Consider the following 23,523-nt stretch of genomic DNA (forward strand, 5'->3'; position numbering starts at 1 on the left):
CCTGTCTCCGTGTCGTATGGAACCGTGATTTGCACGTGCTAACCGCGTTTGACTGATGCTGGATACGTCTTTAAATTATGCTGTGTTGGTGAGCACTGTCGTCAAAGTTACATCCTGCGTGAATGTCAACAAACACGCTCAATGGTAACTGACCCATTCATATACGAACACAAATATACACGAACAGTACCACTTTGTACCTTACAGATGTAGTAGAGCTCACCTGTTTCAGCGACCTCGGCATATGAATGGTTAGTGTGGTCAGCACTACACCCATCTGCATGGAGTTTCCCTAACGTTCTGTGTGGACTCAGTGATGTTCTTGTAATCGAGCACGGTATCCGAACTCGAGACTTTTGGTCTATCAGTCGAACGCTCTACCATTCAACCACGCCGTCCCGATGTCACATACCAGCATTACACATCGACAATTTCTAATGATCAGATCAATTCACAAAAAAAAAAAAAAGTTTTTTTTTCCATATTTTCAACATCAGCGGATAATCTAGCAAAACACAAACACCCTTACTTCCAAAACAGCTGTTTTTATCAAGTAAATCTTCATCATTAGCGATGACGTTTTCAGCAACAATAAAAAAAATGTGAAGTGAGCTTCTGTCTAGGTTAGATCTCCACATGTTCTGAATGGTCAGCACAACCTTGGGGGGGCCAATTAGCATGGATTTCTACCCGTGCCAAGTTCGATCAGGAAGGCTCTCGCTATTTTGGAAGCGTCTAGACAAGCCATTAGTGAGTCTTTTATGGGTTGAAGAAAAAAAAAATGGAAAGCTCTTCCCTTAAAAAGGCTGGTGTGGGTGCGTTTGTGTGTGTGTGTGTGTGTGTGTGTGTGTGTGTGTGTGTGTGTGTGTGTGTGTGTGTGTGTGTGTTAGTGATGTGGTGAGGTGTTGGCTTTGGACGGTTTGAAGAGTTGGGTACGTGGGTGGGGGAGGGGGTCATTTAGGGATTTAATGTCTGGGTAGGTGGTTTAGATATTAGGGGGCAGGATGAAGTATTTGGGCACTAGAGGGCAGAATGGGCATTATAAGATGGCTGAGTGGAATATTAGGGCATTTATTAACAGTTAGAACATTTGGGCACTAGAAGGCATAAATGAACACACGGGCATTAGATCATTCAGTGGAACATTAAGGCGTTAGATGGCATTGTGGAACAAGAAGGGCATATACACACTCAACTCTACCTCACTCAACTCTACCTCACTCAACTCTATCTCACCCAACTTCTACCTCACTCAACTCTACCTCACTCAACTCTACCTCACTCAATTCTACCTCACTCAACTCTACCTCACTCAACTCTACCTCACTCAACTCTACCTCACTCAACTCTACCTCACTCAATTCTACCTCACTCAACTCTACCTCACTCAACTCTATCTCACCCAACTTCTACCTCACTCAACTCTACCTCACTCAACTCTACCTCACTCAACTCTACCTCACTCAACTCTACCTCACTCAACTCTACCTCACTCAACTCTACCTCACTCAACTCTACCTCACTCAACTCTACCTCACTCAACTCTACCTCACTCAACTCTACCTCACGCAACTTCTTGTTTTTAACTCCTTGCCGATAACACGAATCTCATAAACACCCCACCCCCACCACCCCCTCCCCCAAAAAATTATGGAAAGTCCACTTTCTTGAGGGCTATCGCGCCTTCCTTGATAGTGGCAAACATTTCTGGTAATTGATTTCTATTGGCGGCGGCGGCAGGTTGTACCTGTTTCCGTCCAGTCCTGGAACTTTAGCCCACATGGCCAGTAAACACTTGGTCGAAAGTACAATCGTGATCACTCTCGTCCTGCCGGGGTCGCGCGTGACCACGGGGGAGCAAACTTGTGGGGGAGGTTGTCGATTGACGTCTGTTATACATCTGTCAAACTTGGTGGGGAAGGCTCGTAATTGGCATACAATGCATGTGTCAAACTTGGTGGGGGAGGGGGGGGGGAGGCTCGTAATTGGCATACAATGCATGTGTCATACTTGAGTGGGAGGGTGTTCGTTAACAACTGCTGCATCTGTCACATGAAATAGACCAACTGTCGACTTGCTGACGTCAGTCCTTTTCTTGTTGTATCTAAGTTGATACCGTCATTCAAACGAATCAGTTTATGTGTTGTACCTTCGATGGTAAATGATATTCATTATTATCTTTTCCCGTTCGTGCCCAAGACACCTGGCGCAGATGAAGTAGAGTTCATCTAATTCAATGACCTCAGCATACATTTTGATAGTGTGGTCATACCCAGCTGTCTTTGTTTCCCTAACTTGAGCCAGATACCCATCTAGGACGTCAAGATCGGGATCCGAACTCGAGACTTTCTTTCAGGCTTGCAGCCGTAAGCTCTACTGTTCGACCACGGTGTTCCCTTATTCTATTACATATTCTACCATTGTGAATTTACTTTTTGTAAGAATGTTGGGTTCAAATAATTAATTCATGAAACATGTCACTATTTTTATTTTTGTTTGGCCTTTAACCCCGCCTTATATGCAAGCTCGCACGTTGGTCTAGCACTTTACAAGAACCTGGAATTATCTTAAATTTGTGAGGATTTTAACCCTATCTGTTTTTGTCACGACAAAATAAGTTATCTCAAACAATCGTACACATCGATTATTTGTCGTTTTGTATTTCGTGTTCTAAATTACGTAAGTGCATCCAATTTCTAAATCATTATCTACCAAAACTTAAAGCTCTTTCGATATTAAAAAACAAAAATAACTAAAACTAGATTTTACGTGCTAGCGGAAACTGCCATTAAAAACTCACAACACCCAGCATACACCGTGTTCCCGAAACCCCTCCCCTTTTTTCCCCCTTTTGATATGCGCCTGTTTTAATCTGCTATTTACACACGTCGAATGTAAACATATCCTGTTTTCTTTTCGTCTTATATTGACACGATTTTGCTAACAGCGTGTATGTGTGTTTTTGTGTTATTGTGGGTATGTGTGAGCATGTGTATGCGTGTTTGCATGTTATGTGAATTGTGTGTATGTGTGTGCAGTCTGTTCATGCACAAACAGACCTCTCCTTAACATCGGGTTATTCCCCAAAAAAATTAAGTCTTATCAACAAAAAAACTTAGCCTTTTCCTAAAACAGCAATTTTTCCCCAAAAATCAAGTCTTTCAAAAAAAATATTAATCAAGTCTTTCCCAAGTATCAAGTCTTTTTCTGCAAATAAGGGTTTGTCCTTACAAGACTTCCGAAAGCAACACAATCATCCCTAGCAAACAAGTCATTCCTAGCAAACAAGTCATTTCTAACAACCAAGTCATTCATAGCAAACACTACATTCCTATCAAACAAGTCATTCCTATCAAACAAGTCATTCCTAGCAAAAAATTAGTAAATTCTCCCCAACACGCTACTCTCCTCCAAAAGACAGCATTTACGTCCTCCCCCCCCCCCCCCTCCTTACGTGACAACATATATTGACTTTGTATACACTCCATACAACCTAATCAAACATTGAATTCTAACACCAAAACGATAGTTCAATCTCTGTCACTAGCCGCGTGACTACAAAAAAAAAAATTCACCCTTTTTTTTTTACTTTTTTACTAACCGAAGGCCAATAACACAGAACGGGAAAAAAAAACTTATATCAAAGGTCAAGGTCACTGTAGTTTATCACCTGGCCCCGCATTGGTTCTATTTATAGACCTGGTCCTCACAACTGAGGCGAGATTGTCTCACCTGTTCTGGATCGATTTAGGGAAAAAAAGAAAAAAAAATATAACAACATACAAGTCGATCTTGTCAGGAATGTTAAACAACACTGCTTTTGATTTATGACGCACTTTTTTTTTTTTGTTTTGTTTTGTGGGTATCTGATCCAGGTTTGAAAGATCGACGTACTTTTAAGGTCTCGCTAAGAATGTTGACACGAATTTGACATTTGGATCAAATGTCTTAATTCAACAAACTTATAGCAAGTTCATGTGCCCTGTCATTCTCTCTACACCCCCCCCCCTACCCCTCTCTTCTATCTTCTTGTGCCAGATCAATTTCTGGAATTTGTTTAAGAATGCTCAGATTTCTAATGTGTTATGCTGAAAAGTGCAACCAACCACTGAAGGTTAGGGCTAGAAATTAAGTTGTGTCAACGCTTTAGGGGTTTAGGGCTACTTTAGCTGGTTCTGTTTACAATAACAAATAAATAAATAAAAATAAAATACGACATCGACCCCCCCCCCATCCCCACACACAAATAAAAAAAAACAAGGCCTTCGTAAAAACATAAGTAAAATCTACCCTTCCGGTAAAATGTTCATCTGTTGCTAGACCACATACCCACAGAGTTTCTTTCAGGCATCTCTTCGTTTACCGCCCCCCCCGGAACGAAATGGAATTTATGTAGAAAATATATACATTTAACAGTGTCTGCCCCCTACCGAAAATTTCAAGTGCACCCCCCCCCCCCCCCCCCCGGAGAAAAAAGTCTGGAAGAAACACTGCATAGCAAGTCTTTAAAAGGGATAAAGTGATCAGTTTTCAGTGCCATACCCAGCCGCCTTTCTTTTTTATAATTGGAGCCAGGTACTCGTTAGGGCTGGGTGGACTCTGATGCGTCCTTCAGAATCAAGTTCAAGATTCGAACTGGAGACTTTCGAGTTTGCCGTCGAGCACTCTACCTCCCGGCCACGCCGTCCCTAACAACAGCACTAGAACACATACAAAATGTTTGTTATTTTATACCGTTTCTACTCAAATCAAAATGCCATATCCTGATATTGATACCATACTAGAAAAAAAAAACCATATAGATTACTGTATTATCCGACCGATATTTTATCAAGGCCCTAGATCTACATTATAAGGATATCGTAAGTTCTTTTGTCTAGGTTGCCATATTTCCTTTGGCCATTTAGTTCGATACCACGTTCAGAGTTGAATTAAATATCGATCTTTATTCAGCTTCTATCTAGTAACCGTTGCTTGAAAATAGGCTACATTTTTTAAAATTGCAATTTTTGTTAAAACGCCGACAATTTTTTTCTCAAAGAGATGTCTGGAATTTTTAAATTTTTTTTTAAAATCTGAAACATTTCTGAGACATCGGGTATAGTTCAATGCCATCAACGTGAGCAGAACAACAGCAAATACCACGTGACTTTGTGAATCGTTAACCAACTCACAGAAGGTGCGTGCTCCTCAAGGTCGTCGCCCCCCGGCGGCCTGCAACCCTCTCGCCAAATCCCGTCCCAAAGAACGCGCTAAATATAGATGCCGGTAACCTTGAAGAAGAGGCATGGCTTCCTTTTTGCTGGACAATTAAGTTAAACGCAGGCCATAAAAACGGGATTTATTTTCTTTGCTCGACGATTTTGATATTCTGGAGTATGTTGACTACATGATTTTTGGCAGCTTCGGTGGGTTTTTTTTAATTGGGAGGGAAAAACAAATTCGGTCTAGTAGGGCTCCTGTCTGATACGGCTCCTGTCTGGTACGGCTCCTGTCTGGTACGGCTCCTGTCTTACGGCTCATGTCTGGTACGGCTCCTGTCAAGCACGGCTCCTGTCTTTTATGGCTCCTGTCTGGTACGGCTCCTGTCTCCCACGGCTCCAGTTTGGTACGGCTGCTGTCTTACGGCTCCTGTCTGGTACGGCTCCTGTCTGGTACGGCTCCTGTCTGGTACGGCTCCTGTCTGGTACGGCTCCTGTCTTTTATGGCTTCTGTCTGGTACGGCTCCTGTCTTACGGCTCCTGTCTGGTACGGCTCCTGTCTGGTACGGCTCCTGTCTTTCTACGGCTCCTGACTCGTACCCTCCTGTGTCTTACGGCTCCTACATACCCTTGTCTTGTACAGCTCCTTTCTCCAACGGCTCTTGACTCCTACGGCTCCTGAGTCCTACGGCTCCTGACTCCTTGCAACTCTTCTCTCCTACAGCTCCGAGTCCCCACATATCGTGGCTCCTACAGCTCTTGTAAACAGCTGTGCCTTTGAGAAAGTACGCACCAAAAACATTTTCCCTCACTAAAACGGAAACGCAACATTTCCTAAGCAAACAACCCGTCGGATAACGTCGTCTAAAATAATACAGTCACAGGTCCCTGGCTCTCTGGAGATCATTCTCAGCCAAACCGGTGCTGAACCGGTGCTGAACCGGTGCGAACCGACGAGCACCGTCACGAACCGTGTGCTGTATTTCCCAACATGCGCCGTCTGCACTTTAGTGGATGTGTTACGTCATGACTCCGGGCTAGGCTGGGAACATCTGGGGGGTTTTAAATGTCATTCCAGACATTCTTCAGTGCGATTCACACACTCGCTTCACGAGTCACACACTCGCTTCACGAGTCACACACTCGCTTCACGAGTCACACACTCGCTTCACGAGTCACACACTCCCTTCACGAGTCACACACTCGCTTCACGAGTCACACACTCGCTTCACGAGTCACACACTCGCTTCACGAGTCACACACTCCCTTCACGAGTCACACACTCGCTTCACGAGTCACACACTCGCTTCACGAGTCACACACTCGCTTCACGATTCACACACTCGCTTCACGATTCACACACTCGCTTCACGATTCACACATTAGCTTCACGATTCACACACATTAGCTTCACGATTCACACACAGTAGCTTTACGATTCACACAGTAGCTTTACGATTCACACAGTAGCTTTACGATTCACACAGTAGTTTTACGATTCACACAGTAGCTTTACGATTCACACAGTAGTTTTACGATTCACACAGTAGCTTTACGATTCACACAGTAGCTTTACGATTCACACAGTAGCTTTACGATTCACACAGTAGCTTTACGATTCACACAGTAGCTTTACGATTCACACAGTAGCTTTACGATTCACACAGTAGCTTTACGATTCACACAGTAGCTTTACGATTCACACAGTAGCTTTACGATTCACACAGTAGCTTTACGATTCACACAGTAGCTTTACGATTCACACAGTAGCTTTACGATTCACACAGTAGCTTTACGATTCACACAGTAGCTTTACGATTCACACAGTAGCTTTACGATTCACACAGTAGCTTTACGATTCACACAGTAGCTTTACGATTCACACAGTAGCTTTACGATTCACACAGTAGCTTTACGATTCACACAGTAGCTTTACGATTCACACAGTAGCTTTACGATTCACACAGTAGCTTTACGATTCACACAGTAGCTTTACGATTCACACAGTAGCTTTACGATTCACACAGTAGCTTTACGATTCACACAGTAGCTTTACGATTCACACAGTAGCTTTACGATTCACACAGTAGCTTTACGATTCACACAGTAGCTTTACGATTCACACAGTAGCTTTACGATTCACACAGTAGCTTTACGATTCACACAGTAGCTTTACGATTCACACAGTAGCTTTACGATTCACACAGTAGCTTTACGATTCACACAGTAGCTTTACGATTCACACAGTAGCTTTACGATTCACACAGTAGCTTTACGATTCACACAGTAGCTTTACGATTCACACAGTAGCTTTACGATTCACACAGTAGCTTTACGATTCACACAGTAGCTTTACGATTCACACAGTAGCTTTACGATTCACACAGTAGCTTTACGATTCACACAGTAGCTTTACGATTCACACAGTAGCTTTACGATTCACACAGTAGCTTTACGATTCACACAGTAGCTTTACGATTCACACAGTAGCTTTACGATTCACACAGTAGCTTTACGATTCACACAGTAGCTTTACGATTCACACAGTAGCTTTACGATTCACACAGTAGCTTTACGATTCACACAGTAGCTTTACGATTCACACAGTAGCTTTACGATTCACACAGTAGCTTTACGATTCACACAGTAGCTTTACGATTCACACAGTAGCTTTACGATTCACACAGTAGCTTTACGATTCACACAGTAGCTTCACGATTCGCATATTCGCTTCACAATTCACCTTAAATTCACACACTGCCCCTCCCACTTCTTTACGTTTACACACTCCTTCCCTCCCTCCTCACGATTCACACACTACCCACCCCCACAATTCACCGCTATTCACCCCCCCCCCCCTACTTATGATTTACACACCTACTTCACACCGACGTGCTAATCATCTAATCTAGACCTCTAGAGTACATGTCACGATGGTCTTCCAGTAATGAACTGCCCCGTGGGAAAATGTCATTTTTTTTTTGTCTTAATCGACTAGAGAGTATTGGCATAAGTAGAAGCGCTGGTGGTGATAAGCAATGATTTCTTGTTGCGTGTATGGTGGATCATATGAGTCATGTTCAATAATTTGTTGTGTATCTTGTTGTATCTCTTGTTCTATGACTTCTTTGTTCTTAATTTTAATATTGGATGGAATTTCCTCCACCACAATTAAGAATTTCGTGTCGACATGTGCGCCTTGTAGGCAGTTTACTCAGATTCTAGTCTGCTTTTCTTTCCGGATTTGCTTCCATAGCCTTTGTCCATCCAAGAACAAACTTACAAGGCAGCAGTTGTTTGACTTTGGAGTTGTCTCTCCTAGATGAGTTGCTTTCCCCAGCTAACGAGACTCATCATCATGGTGGTTTGAACTAGAAACTTTTCGAATAAGCAGCAGAGGCGTAGCGAGGGGGGGGGGGGGGCGCCGACCTTACGGGGGGGGGGCGCCAAATTGAAAGTTTGACGGGGGGGGGTGCAAATGAAAAGTTCGAGGGATGGGTGCAAATCGGGCGCCGGGAAGGGTCGCTACGCCTCTGATAAGCAGCCATGGACTCTACCGACCCGACCACGCCGAACCCCTTGTTATATGTTTAGTAAACCTTTTTATTGTATGTTTGGTTGACTCATTTGTTGTATGTTTTGTTGGATAATTTGTTTTATGTTTTGTTGGCTTTGTTATTGCATTCTTTGTTTTATAATATGCTGGACGATTTCTCGTATCTTGTGTTGTATCTCTTATTGCATCATTTGTTGTTTAAATTGATTGTATAAATTGTTGTATGATCATACATGTGATCAATCCCTTAAGCATTTGTCGGGTGATTTGTTGTATGTTTCTTGGCGGATATTTGTCTTATTGCGGAATGCGTGGGAGTATAGGTGGCTTATAATTACATTTTAATTAGAACGCCAGTGTGTGTGTGGGGGGGGGGGGGGGGGGAGGGGGAGGGGGTGTATACTATGCCAGTCAGTAACGAGTGGGAAGGGGGGTGTCTACTATGCCAATCGGAAACGACAACATCTTGAACCATGCATGTTGACCTTCTTAGCCGACCAAACGACTCAGTGGACTTGTAAGTGGCTGAATGCCCTCTTTCAATCCCCCTCCCTCGCTATATTAGATATTAGTGTATAGAGAGTGGGGAATCTGACGGACGGATGGGTGGGGGGGGGGGGGATGGGGGGGGGGGGGGTAGAGGAAATCACGAGAACCCAATCACGTGACCGGGACCTGTTGAGCTGCGAATATCTGTGTTCGCACTTGTTTGACCTGTAGCTTTGGAATGTATTCGATGATTGATGCGTTTCAGGGCAGCGGGGCAGGGGTAGGAGGGGTCGTGGTGTTATTGCGTTTCCAACATCATTCGATTTCGTCCAGCTTTCGACCTATGACCTATTGGGCTGGGAAATACTTGACCTATGACCTGAAGGGCTGGGAAATACTTGACCTATGACCTATTGGGCTGGGAAATACTTGACCTATGACCTATTGGGCTGGGAACATTCGACCTCTGACCTATTGGGGTGGGAACATTTGACCTATGACCTGAAGGGCTGGACCAATCCTGTGACACTTTAGTTCTGATAGCACGTGATCCTGCCACAGTGTAGTGTAAATATAAACGGATCCAGTCACGTTATGGTAAGGATTTAACATGATCCTGTCACATTTGGGAGTTCATGCAACGTGATCCTGTCACATTGGGCCATTAATGTGACGTTATTCTGTCGCATTGGGTCATTGATATGACGTGACTATGACACATTTAGTTATTTAAGTAACGTAATCCTGTCACATTGGGGTTTGATTTAGCGTGACCCCGTCACAGTATATATCTCGTGATGTAACTCATTCATGACCCCCATTAAGATAAGACCCGACCACATATAGCATTTCTCCTTGATCTGAAAACAACATTAAAATCTAGCGCAACTTTTCCCCCGACTAGAATCAGGTCTACTCAGAGACCACCTTTCTCCGACTAGAATCGAATTCTACTCAGACACCACCGATCTCTGACTAGAATCAAATTCTACTCAGACACAACCCTTCTCCGACTAGAATCAGGTTCTACTTAGACACCACAAGTGTCCGACTAGAATCAAATTCTACTCAGACACCTCGAGTGTCCGACTAGAAACAAGAAAATCTCACCAGCACTACGTACACTCTCAACACTCCTCCACACCCCCTTCATAAACAACCTCCTCACTCCCAAATAATCGACTATGAATGATTATCTCTACTTTTATTACTTTCTACTTTTTTTCCTTTGGCACCAAAATATTGTATCTGTATTTAATTACCTGCGAAGCGTTCCTCCACCTCCACCCCCACCCCCTCCTCCGTACTCCCACGACTTCTATTCATACCCCGCACATTTACCCTTTAACCTAATTTCGCCAGAACAACCTATTTACGATAGGAATTTGATCAACGCATTTCTAGGGGCGGACGAACCGAGTTTTGCGATTCTGAATATTAGCAGTCAAATCAAACCCAGAAGTCCCGTGACTTGTGTATATTTGCCAGGGGGCTAGGGGTAATAGAACATGAAACATGAAACCCCGGGGGCGGGGGGGCCAGGGGGGAGGTACAACAGGTAGATCAAGCTCGGGCGGGAGTCACGTGATACTCCCGTAGCTCGTCTGAAGATCGTATCTTGCGGATACACGACGGCTGAGAATGTATTGACTTTCAGCATCCTCTGTGGTGGTAGTTCAAAGACTCACCCACGGGAGATGTAATCAGGGGGGGGGGGGGGGGGGGGTGAGGGGGGGGGGGTTGACCAGCTGCATGGGCGTTTCAGAAATAAGGTGGGTGGAGCCGACTGGGTGTGTCAAAGAGGATTTTGATTACAAGGAACAACTATTTTTATCTTTATCAGAATCAGTATCCGCATGCATATTTTTTTTTGTTATTCTTGTGTATACATCATCGAACTTTATTTCAGAATCTCTTTTCTTATTAACTTTTTTTTAACTAGTCTACCTGATACCAAAAAAAAAAAAAAAAAAAAAAAAAAAAAAAAAAAAATCCCCCCCCCCCTCCCCACTCGCTTTCGCTCATGCAGTGTTCCCGCCACCTGTTTTATTTTTTCGTGACGTCATTAATTTACCTGTCCAGAAACAAGACCCAACCGAACAAAAAAAAAGTTTTTTTTTTAACTTGTTGAAAACTCGGTCTAATAACGCCGATCTAAATCCGACCCCTTGATACAAGGGTAATCAACTGATAAGAATAGTAGATTTTTTTTTCCTTTCTAGAATTCGGTTAAGATTTATTCCAGAGTCTACATGTATAAATTTAAGTACCCCACTTGTAAAACAAACCTGATTCTCCGTATTACTAGATCACATTTCTTCAATGAATTTTTTTTTTAATTGTGGAATATTTGGGAGCAAACAAAGCCTAGCCGTTGTCTTATTAGCGTTCCCCTTAAGTCAAGCCTAAAATAGCTTACAAAAATAGACCTTTGTTGTTAGGTAAAGACAATTTAACAAAAAGAGAACCAAAAAGAATATAAATTTTATCATGTCTTTGAAACTGTATAAAACTACAAAATAAATAATAATTATTATGATTTTTAAAAATAATGAAATTCTTGCCGCTGTTTTTTAATGTGGGTTGATCGGGGATTAGTTTAAAGGAATGTGGTGACTGGATAACGAAGAGAATGCCCTACTGTTAAACCAGGAATGTCTGTTGCTCAATATGTGGTACGGTCAGTGCCACAGGTAGCCTTTGTGCTGTGACGTCATTCTTGACCTGGTTGGAGCAAGATAAACTGTGTGCGTAAAGACATTTGTTCAAAAATGAATTTCTACAGGGGTGGGGAGGAAGTTTAAGAAAATATAAAGGGTTACCTGCTAGATCCAGTATGAGTAAATTTCCTTTTTAGACCTAGCGATCCATTGGGTATATAAAGTTTATACGTTTCTTGACCTCGGCTTATGACGGAATGGTGTGGTCAGCATAAGGCCCAGCCGCTTTTACTTTCCCCAATATAAGTCAGGTACCCATCAGAGCTGAGTGGACTCGGAGACGTCCTACAGTCACATACGAAACGAGATCCTATCTCAAGACCTTCAGGCTGGCAGCCAAACGCTCTACCATTCGACCACCCCGTCCCACACATGCCTTCCCCTTCGCCCCCACCCACGCATGTCGATGTCGTATGACGTCTACACAAACCACACTGCTGACGTCATTTTGTCGCTATATGCCAATGAACTCTCCAGTCTTTTAAAATTACAAATATTTGTTCCACACACCTGGTCTTTTACTGCAGGTACAATGCCAGACTCTCATCAAACGTTTCCTGTCAGGTTTTTACCTGCTGTTTTTGTTTAATTCACAGATTTAAAAAAAAAAACAACTGTTTATTTAATCTATAAATAATTATAAATAAATCACATGGAAGTATTAAAAAAGAAGAATCATGGATTGGAATAAAATAAATTTAAAATTAAAAGTTGTTGCTAACATTTTTGTTTGACTGGATAATTAATGTACTTTTAGGTCGCCATCATGACGAAGTACCTAGACCAGTACTGCGGGGGTACTTTGATCGCTCCTCGATGGGTCCTCACAGCGGCCCACTGTGTGAGGAAGAACAACCGGAAACGGAAGTTGGTGGTCAGAGTCGGTGAACACGATATTCACGTAAGTAGGTCAGATCTATGCACGCATGGGGGGGGGGGGTGGCACTCTTAATTAGTAGGTCACCGTTCGTTAATGGGAAATGCATGTGATGTTGTTTAGCTATGGTTATTTAAAGTGTGATCTATATTTAGATTGGTCTAGCCTCAAAGGCCAGATCTTAAGTTGGTCCAAATAAAGGGGAGTGGTTGTGGGGGGGGGGGGTGGGGGGGTGGGGAGGGGTATTACATTTAAGTTAGAGTGAGGTATTAATTCAAATGTAAATAGGGCTACCAAAAAGATCTGGAGACATTTTAAGATTATACTAAGCCGGTAATCCGAAGTTTCGAATTTTGATCAGCTAATGAGATTTGAGTCCACTCAGCTCTGATATAGGTACCCAGCTCATGTTGGGGAAAGTAAAGGCGACTGGGCATCTTGCTGACCACATTATCCCTTCATTCGCCGAGCTCAAGAAACAGACGAACTCTACTTCATCTGCCATATAAATCGTTCGTTAGGTCCAAAAGTCGAACTTGTGCTATTTCATAACAAATAAAATTTTGTTAATAGCATTTTATATCGATTTTTACAGAGTTCAACATTTAATTGTGAGAATAGTATAGCATTTATAGGTTTACTAAGCAAGTTGAACTTGTGTGGATCGCATTTTATTACAATTTTTCTGATCGAATAGTGCTATTGGCATTCTTACAGTATTTTGTTTGATTGTTGATAGCATTCTTACATTATTTCGTTAGATTGTGTTAATAGCATTCTTACATTATTTCGTTAGATTGTGCATTAAACAAACATTTTTAAAAGCACCCCACGCGATTAAACTGTGTGCATGTAATTTTATTTCTATGTTGAAATTAATTTTCTAAAAATTATTTCAGAAAAACGAAACAACGCAGGAGGATATAAGGCCTGAGAGGGAGTTCGCCCACCCCGACTTTAACTACCAGTCCATCACCAACGACATAGCCCTCATCAAGCTCAGCCACCCGCCCTCGGCCTACACCCAGCCTGGGTACGCCTGCCTCCCCAGCCCTGATTTCAAGCCCCAAAACAAACAACTGTGTACCATCGTGGGCTGGGGGAAAATTAAAAACCAGCATCAATACGGCTCGGACTCGCTACAGGAGGCAAGAATTCCGGTCGTCCGGCATCAGAAATGCCGGAAAGTTTTTGAATACAACATCACGTCAAGTCAAGTCTGCGCCGGGTTTAAGCGCGGGGGGACGGACTCCTGCGCGGGGGACAGTGGGGGTCCGCTGCTGTGTGAGTCTCAGCCCGAGGGGAACGGGAAATATTACCTCTACGGTGTGACCAGTTACGGCGAGGGGTGCGGGAGGAAAGGGAAGTACGGCATCTACACCAAGGTCTCCAGCTACCTGGATTGGATTAAGCAAACTATACGCGACAACAGATGAAACCATCGGGTATATCTGGTACTCTAATCCTAACCCATCCGGAAACATACAAAGGGTACGCTCGTGGGTAAAAGAGGGTGGTGGTTTTGTGGTTGCGGTCAAGGTTTACTCCAGGGTGCTCCTACCCAGAGTGCCTGTGTGTTTGGAAGCAGAAACAGCCTGGAATTCATCACGGACCTTGCGGATACGTGCTGGTCAACTTGATTCTGGGAAAGTTGTTTTTTTTTTCACACGTCATGGAGAAAAACCACCGCTCTTGTGTTTTCCAGTTCAGATTTTAGACTGCCGGGATGTTCTCTTGTATAACACCCACAAAAACACGTTTTTAAAAATATACTACAGATATCCAACCAACAATAAGCGAGCGTGATATTATTCAGTTGTAAGCATTTCCACACGATAAAAGAAAACAATAATTTTGATTGCACGTTATATTCCATAAAATTTCGTTAAAATTTTGGATCAAAAGGAAAGGATGGTTCTAGCGCGAGTGACATTAATTGTTGTCAAAGACGTTTTTTTTCCCCAACACTTTCCCCACAAAATGAACCATGTTAAATGTCATAGTTTATACCTTCTAATTGTATAAACGACATTTTTTAAAATCATAGTTGAAAAGTACGGGTTTATCTCTGTTTAATCTATTTGCATATGTGTACATTTTTTTTCTCTGGGTGTGTTTTTGTTTGAAATGTGAAATGTGATACATATACAATTGCATCGGAAATTGATACAAGGGGGGTAACTGAAAATGGGAAGCGCAGTTTTAATTGTAGCTTCCCTTGCATGCCAGCACTTTATGTTTCCAATCTAAGTCAATCAATGGCTATTTATGTTTTACATTTATACTATTTATGCATTTGCCATTAGTAGAAAGTAGAATTTTTTATTTGAAACAAAATTAGTTTTTTAATGTTATAATATTTTTAAAAAGTCAAAATGCTTAATATAGGAACAGTAGTTAACAAAACTTGCTGAAAAAATGAAAAAAATGTAAGAAAGCTTAAATGTACATTCTAAACATCAACAGGTAAAACTATGGTTACATCTAAATCAAAATTTTAAAAATCATCTTTATGTAATGCAATTTAAGTAAAAAAAAACCTGTAAATATGAGTATACATGCAGCCATTTTAAATATAATTTTAATTAATTAAAAAAAATAATAAGACAAGTAAAAGAAATATTTGAAGTTTTTTTTTTCCTTGCATTACATCAGTTTATCATTTTGAACAATATTTGTCTTTATCTTAAAGTCATTAGAATTATTTTTTATATTTCGAAGTTTCTAGAAAATTATTGTTTTTTTATTTACATTTTAAATTTGCTAGTTATTTTATTTAATATTTTGTACGTGTATTTATAATGTAATTTGTTAGAAATCATTATTGTGTTTTGAATTGTTGAAAATATGCCCAGCTTATGTCCCCTTCTGTTACATATCAAACCATTGTTCAAATGGCTTAAACATTATGGGCCAATATGTTACTCATTACCTTGAACTTGATTAGGACGTATGTTACTCATAACCTTGAACTTGATTAGGGCGTATGTTACTCATAACCTTGAACTTTGATGGGCATGTTTGTAACTCCTTACCTTGATCTTGTAGGGCGTCATAACCTTGAACTTTTAGGGCAACAACTCCTAACCTTGAACTTGTAAGGCGACACATTCTAACCTTGAACTTGCAGGGCGAGTATGCTAACGGTTAAATAGGGCATACTGGCATAATCTCCCTTTTTATATCCATTTTTTAGATGTTTTTTTAAACTGTTCTAGTTTGATTTCTATTTTGTCAAAATTTATCATCGTTCATCACACTGCAATAACTGTGTAATAATGAAGTACCCTTGTCGTTTTATTTTTCATCTCGGTAAACAAAACTAAATATTTTACATTGCACTGAATATGAAAAAAAAAACAGCCTTCATGTATATTAAATAGAAAACTAAATACAAAGGTGTTTACATTACATTTTTAAAAAAATAAGAATATTGGCGCTTAATAATTTAATTTTCTGAACTCACTCAAAATCTTCCTAAAATTGTTATAACACATGCTTCATTACTCATAATGTAATTCAGTACTTAATTAACAACAAAATAAACCTTGTCATACTCAGTGTCTAAAATATGTAGACATTAAACTACCGGCGTCAATTAATATGCGTGTATTTAGCCAAGAAAATAAGATCACCATATCAATATTATTTTTTTTTGTGATTCCATACTTTAAATCCAATCCATTGATTTACTGCTGCCAAATGTTCATGCTGTCGTGTTCTCGTACTTGTATACATGGCAATAATATTAAAAAGTTGTTGTTGGAATTTAAAACGTCTTCTTTGGAGTTTGATGAAAATCTGACTTTTTTTTCGCAATTTTTTTTTTTTAAAAGCAAACATTTTACAAAATCATTTTAGTGATAAATACAAAATTACAAATATAAATTAGAAAATATATTTAAAAAATTGTATGCACAGCATCTGTAATCAAGGTAGTTAAAAAGAAAGTTAACATTGTTGAACCAGGATAATTGCAATAATAAGAACTGTGGGGAATATTTTATACATAGTCTAGATAACGATTGCGTTTTTGTGAGTGTGTGTGTGTGTGTGTGGGGGGGGGGGGGAGAGGAGGTAAGGTAGCCCCCCTACATCAAAATAGAAAAAAATTTAACTGAAAATTTCAAGTGCCCGACCCCCCCCCGACCCCCCCCCCCCCCCCCCAATCCATGAGAAAAATATCGGGAAAATCCCCGATTTCAACAACATTTGAAATATTTGTTTACTATACACAAAGCGCTTATGATTTCATTCTTGTACATAAAATGAAAATATTTAACAGGAGAGTGACCAGCTTGATCAATATTTGCAATAAATTAATTAAAAATATCCATCATTAGTTATAAACATCGATTAACACACATTAACACATTATTTTATAGATATACAATTTCGCTTAGATATTGCCTGCATATCACATTTTAATGTTTAGAAATTCACAGCCGACCATAACAGGAAACAAAATGGTGCTTAAATACATTTTTTTTCCTCAGAGGTTTTTTGTGTTTGGCATTTTGAAGCATAAATATAATGGGCCAGGGTGGTGTTAGGTATATGTGAGGTTGTTGGGCCAACAAACATTATGGAGCCTGGGGCCAACAAACATCGTGGATCCGGGGGCCAACCACCCACACGGGCCTGGGGCCAACAACCCACACGGGCCTGGGGCCAACCACCCACACGGGCCTGGGGCCAACAACCCACACGGGCCTGGGGCCAACCACCCACACGGGCCTGGGGCCAACCACTCACGTAGATCTTATGGGGAATTATCCACGCTGGGGCCATTCGTAACTTCACCCACTGTCAAGAGAAGAGTTATTTTTTTTTACATTTTTAATGTGAACTAATAGGACAACAGCGATGATTGTATCTTATAATAAACTACATATTAATGACGACTATAGGTTTAATCGTGAAGATAAGGATTCAGAAGAATCCCGTATGAAGGAAGAATGAGGCCGTTATTATTTGACGTCACGGAGACGGCGTGGTCGGACGGGAGAGCGTATGATTGCTAACTCCACAGTCCCGAGTTCAAACCAGAGGCTCGTTAGGTTAAAAAAAACAGCAGCCCATCTAGGAGAGATAACTCAAATCAAAACATCTTCTGAGCTTTTAGTGTGTTCTTGGGTGGACAAAGTTTATTGAAGAACTAGGGAGTAGAAGATATAACATCAGAGGAGTAGAATGTCACTTTTTGTGACACCTATATTTACAGGTGACGTATTCAAACAAAATGGTGTATGTGTTTGTACAGATTGTAAAGCTGATTATAAAATCACAAACCCATACCAAAGACAACCATATAAAACAAGTCATACAGTCACAGTAATTTTAACTCATTCCATAGTAAATCATACCTATATTCCCAAACTCAACCGATTTGCCTTAAATTAGTTATTTAACCCTTAATACAACCCGTCATTTTGTCATGCCAATATCTACACTTACCCCATCATCTGTACCTAGATTTGTTATGTAAATATCAATATTTTACTTTATAAAATTGTGCACACCAAATCAATAACGCATGATTAAAGTAATACAAAAAAATTCAAACATCACACAACAGAATTTGTGCCACTGTGAAAGAGCTTGTTCTCTAAGCTTTTCCTTTTCATTTCCCCAACAAAATGAATGCAGAAAGTCGTTACTATGGTGACGGCAAGCAGCCCAGCTGATATACCCACGACTACAGCTATGGCCAGGTTCTTTTGGCTGCTGTCGGTACTTGTGTCAGGGTCATGTTTGGTGACCTCAGCTAGATACTCGGGGGTGGAGATGTCTGGAACAAACCCCAACCCCACAGTCACCAGATTGGATATTTCCCCCTTGTTGTTGCCCTCGTCAACCGCGAAGACCGAGAACACAAAACTTCGTTTTTCATCAGGCGCAGTTTTTAATTTTAATGTAACCTGTAAATAGAAAATAAATTTAAAAACTTGGAATTTTAATTTAATTTTTTTTAACAAAACAAAATAAAAAAATAAGATGTGTTAGAATATTTGCATAAAACATTATGAACATATCATTAATGTCTTTAAATTTGAAAAAAAAAAATCAAATTCTGGAATAATTTAGACTTACCTGCTCTTTTTCACCAAAATGTTTTGGAGATTTTAAATTTCCTTGGACCACAAAATCTGGGTCTATTTCTGGTAAATCTCGCCGGGTGACCATTGACTCAGCGTCAGATGCCATGAGTAGTGTGTAGGACGAGGCTGTAACACAATGGTTCAGTATCTTAAAGCTTGTCTATAATGTGTACCAGCACAAGGACGACATATTGTCAATGTAGCAGGAAAGGTAAGGATGCTATTCAGGGCTAGAGTCTGTACGACATACCTGAGGTCAACCAGCTCTAAAAGGTAGGTACACCTAACAACAGTCTAGAAAAGTAATGGTGGACAGGGATAAAGTTGACTACACTGTCCCTATATCAAAACTCACACTTTTCAATTACCTTAGAGACTCTAGTTTTAAGGTTTTGAGAAGTTAGATGGCAGTTCCATTGATGTAATTTCTTATCTAGTAAGTGACAACCATTAATTAATCTAATATAATTTAATTAACAACTTTTGCTATCGCTCTAGTAAAAACGTATTTTAATAAAATATTAGGTTGTTAGGTTAGAATATTGCCCCCGTGGGATATGGGTCGCTGACAAGAGCTTTCGATGCATCTCTGTCCTGGGCTAGTATCTCCAACTGTCTCCAGGTGTATCCAACCTTCTTGGTGTCTTCTTCCAGGTCATGTCTCCAGGAGTTTCTTAGTCGGCATCTTTTCCTTTTGCCTTGTGGATTCCAGATAAGGGCCTGTCTTATTCTGCTGGATACAGGGGCGTGAGTGTGTGGAGAATCAATCTCCATTTTCTCTGGAGGATCTCTTCTTCAGCTGGCAGTTGGTTTGTCCGTTGCCATAGTACCTCATTTCTTATGTTTTAGGCCAGCGTATTTAAAGAAGAGCCTTTCTGAGACAATAGCTTATAAATAACTGCATTTTCTTCATATATATTCTCCATGTCTCAGCTCCATAGAGCAAAATTGTAATAAACTATCAGTCACAACATATGACATGATATAAATCTGAACCAGATGTCGCCCAACATGTTATCTGTCACAAAACATGTCATGCTGTAAGTCTAGACCTGATGTCATCCAACAAGCTATCTGTCACAGCACATGTCACTCACCCCTGTCATTGTCAGCGTCATCCCCAGGTGCAGTCCACGACAGCACCACAAGACCCTCACTCTGTGACGTATGAAGCACTCGCAAGTCCGTTATCCTCATGGGCGGGCACTCGTCCATGGATTGGTTGGAGTTGGAGTGGAACTTGGGGTGTTCGACCCGAACACTGCCAGTAAAGGTTCGGGCCACCATAGAAGGATCAGTGTCTGAAAACAATAACAATTGTGTTGAACTTCATTTTGTGACAAAAGTCAAAGTGTTTCAAAATTGAATAATTTTATTGAAAAAATATTTATTTGAATATACGATATCACTATTCCATTATTATAGATGTATTAATTAATTTTGTAAGTTATATTTTAAAAATAGGAATGAAAAATGTATTTTTATATGCTTGAAAAAAGTAGGCCTATGTGTTTTTTAAAAACTGACTTATGTCCCCTGCTGCGATAGCTTCCCCTTTGTCATCTACCATTTCTATAGAAGCCGTGTACAGTCCAGCTGTCGTGAAGTGGGTGAAATATCTGGAATAGATGCCATCTCCTGCTAGAATGTCGGCACCTACACGGAAAAATAAATCAGTTAATAAGAGCACCATCACTTAAATTATATTAGATAACAAGTATTGAAATAGAAATGAAATAAAAATATAAAAACCCGTATTTTAAATATAATTAAAATAATTTTAAAAATTAGAAAAAAAAATTACAACATGTTTTTCTTTTATTGGTAAAGGCTTTAATTTCTAAAATTTGTAAGAAATTTCACAAAACCAGTGCTTTTACTTTTAAAAAAGTTTGACTTTAAAATTTGTATACTCTTTAGTAATTAGAAATTTTAAATTAAAAAAAAATTATGAATCGACATTTAAAGGTTTAAATTGCAATTTTAGTTGATAAAACGAGTAAGCCTTCATTAATTTAGGAATAGTAATTAGTGAAAAGAAGAATAATTAAATTTAATTTATTTAAGTCTACCTATACATTACCCAACATGTGTTATTTCAAGACACGTATCTTCTGGTGTGGTTTTAAATTACTCATTCACCAGTTCAAAATTCAGTCCACCTATCCCCTTTTCTTACCGAAAACTTGCTAGTAAGGTTGCAATTTCAGCTTTCTATCCGATTATCATATATAGTAACTTGTTACTAAAGTGGCATATCTATCCTATTATCATACAGACATATCTTGCTACTATAGTGACTAACATAACCTACCTATCCCATTATCAAACAGAACATCAGAGTTTCTTCCAGGCATTTCTTCGGGGGGGGGGGGGGGGCTTTGCCCCCCATCCTCTCCGATAAAATTCTACCCCCCCCCCCCGAACGAAATGAAATTTATATAATTTATATAGAAAATATATACTTTTAACAGTGTCCGCCCCCCCCCCCCCCCCCGAAAATATCAAGTGCTCCCCCCCCCCCCCCCCCGGAGAAAAAAGTCTGGAAGAAACACTGCAGAACACACTAGTGACTAACACAACCTACCTATCCCATTATCAAACAGCTGTAACTCCACCGGCTCAGCAGCTGGTCTCGTGACCCGGGCCGTCACACGGACGTCCCTCACCGGCTGCCGGTCCCGGACAGCCTCAGCCGTGACGACAGCCGTGACAGGCCAGCTGCTGTTGTCCACGAGGAGGGCGCCACTGAACTGTAGTGGGGTCACGTGGTCGCTCCTGGCTGATGACATCACAAGGAAGGACACGAGGCTGACGACTTGATGGTCGTTGACGATGTTGTAGGTCCATCTGCCTACCTGTCAAGGTTAGGGGATAAAGTGTTATAGGTCCATCTTCCTACCTATCAAGTAAAGTAAAGTTCCCTTTTCAAACCTGTAGGGCATGTGAAGTAGAGTTCATTTGTTTCTTTGACCTCGGCATATGTAGAGATAGTGTGGTCAGCACTATGCCCAGCCGCCTTTGCTTTCCCTAACGTGAGTTAGGTACCCATCAGAGTTGGGTGGACTCAGGGACGGTCTACTGATTTGAACACAAGACACACGGGTTAGCAGTCCAGCTGTCTACTGCTAGACCACTCCGTCCCCTATCAAGGTTAGGGGGTAAATTGTTTTACACCTATCTTTCTATCTGTCAAGGTATATAACTAGGATAAAACAAACCTGAACTAAAGCAGGAACAGTTATTTTAACTTAACAAACCTCAGCTAAAGCAGGAATCGTTATTTTAACTTAATGGAGCTAAAGTAACAAACCTCAGCTAAAGCAGGAATCGTTATTTTAACTTGATGGAGCTAAAGTAACAAACATCAGCTAAGCAGAAACCGTTATTTTAACTTGATGGAGCTAAAATAACAAACCTCAGCTAAAGCAGGAATCGTTATTTGAACTTGATGGAGCTAAAATAACAAACCTCGCATAAAACCGTTATTTGAACTTGATGGAGCTAAAATAACAAACCTCAGCTAAAGCAGGAACCGTTATTTGAACTTGATGAAGCTCTGAATCATCGTAATACTCAGGGTACAAGCTGCAATATTTTCGCCCAGTAGGGGAAACAACTGTAATATTTGGTGGAGATTTTGTGCTGTAGGTTATTATCGCCCTTGTATTCCTGCCAACACTGCCGTCCAGTTTAAAACTCCCAGTCATTGACCCCGACATGTCTAAATACTTGGATTCACCAACTATCTGAAATTTAAAAACAAGTTAATAAAAAGTCTAGTGACAATTTAAGCGCAATTTCCTTAATTAATTTTTTGTGACCGAACGAAAGGATATTTTTGAAAACTTTCTTCGGCAATATTGTTCTAAATTATGGCAGGAATCGATTGGTAAATGTTTCAAGTCGCTAAGGGGTCTGGTTGCCTAGATATGGGCCAAAAACTGCATTTTTTTGCTTTTCCGGGAAATCCAGGAAGGAATTCCGGGAATTTTTTTGGCCCACAATCATCCTCGGAACTTGCTTAACATATTTGCTTTTGGAACTAGTCCTCGATATTGCTTCGTGGAGGAGGAGATACGACTTAAAGCTGCGGACACACATCCATCCATTCATACATCCAGAAATGACGAGTTAATAATCGCAATCGTCCGTATGGAAATTGCGCTAAAAAATAAGATAAAATTACTAACTTGTATATAAAACTATAATAGCAGTAAATATTTTCCCATAATTACTGTAAATAATTTTTACCTGTACAGGTATTTTCCTGCGATCAGGCTGAAGCATTAGGTAGATATCCAGCATAGCATCAAATATCAGTGTTGAAGTTTCGCTTTCCATGTCATAATAGTATCTACCTCCTGTAACAGTAAAAAAGGTGTGATAACTACCGTTAAGAAAATTCTAAGAAAATTTCTACAAAGAATCGGTTAGAAACTAGAGTGGACGTGCAGGGTAAGGGTGGAAGGAGGTAAGGTTTTTGTGCATCAAAGCGCTAGTAATTACAACTAACTAAAACAGATTTAATGTTTCTTCATTACATATATCTAACAAATAGTTGGTCGAAGTTTTATTT

General features: G+C 40.5%; 2 protein-coding genes across 2 annotated transcripts in view; one reads left to right on the forward strand and one right to left on the reverse strand.

Annotated features, from left to right (window-relative positions):
• Nucleotides 1–16,610, forward strand: part of LOC131930284 (plasminogen-like) — a 65,072-nt gene extending 48,462 nt beyond the window's left edge. The window contains exons 6-7 of the mRNA XM_059286697.1: nt 12,724–12,867; nt 13,743–16,610. Coding sequence (XP_059142680.1) covers nt 12,724–12,867; nt 13,743–14,279 — 681 coding nt within the window. The 3' untranslated portion in view covers nt 14,280–16,610. The remainder of the gene's footprint in view (nt 1–12,723; nt 12,868–13,742) is intronic.
• A 1,743-nt stretch (nt 16,611–18,353) lies between these two features.
• Nucleotides 18,354–23,304, reverse strand: LOC131930287 (calcium-activated chloride channel regulator 2-like). The gene is made up of 7 exons (XM_059286703.1): nt 23,199–23,304; nt 22,463–22,693; nt 21,532–21,802; nt 20,472–20,600; nt 20,042–20,245; nt 18,937–19,070; nt 18,354–18,764 (listed from the first exon to the last, which is right to left on the reverse strand). The coding sequence occupies exons 1-7, from the start codon at nt 23,286–23,288 to the stop codon at nt 18,411–18,413; spliced, it is 1,413 nt and encodes a 470-aa protein (XP_059142686.1). The 5' UTR covers nt 23,289–23,304; the 3' UTR covers nt 18,354–18,410.
• Nucleotides 23,305–23,523: the final 219 nt, after the last annotated feature.

The sequence above is a fragment of the Physella acuta genome, unplaced genomic scaffold (assembly GCF_028476545.2).
Source record: "Physella acuta isolate Inbredline_101_S28 unplaced genomic scaffold, ASM2847654v3 ptg001752l, whole genome shotgun sequence".
Taxonomy (NCBI): Eukaryota; Metazoa; Mollusca; class Gastropoda; family Physidae; genus Physella; species Physella acuta.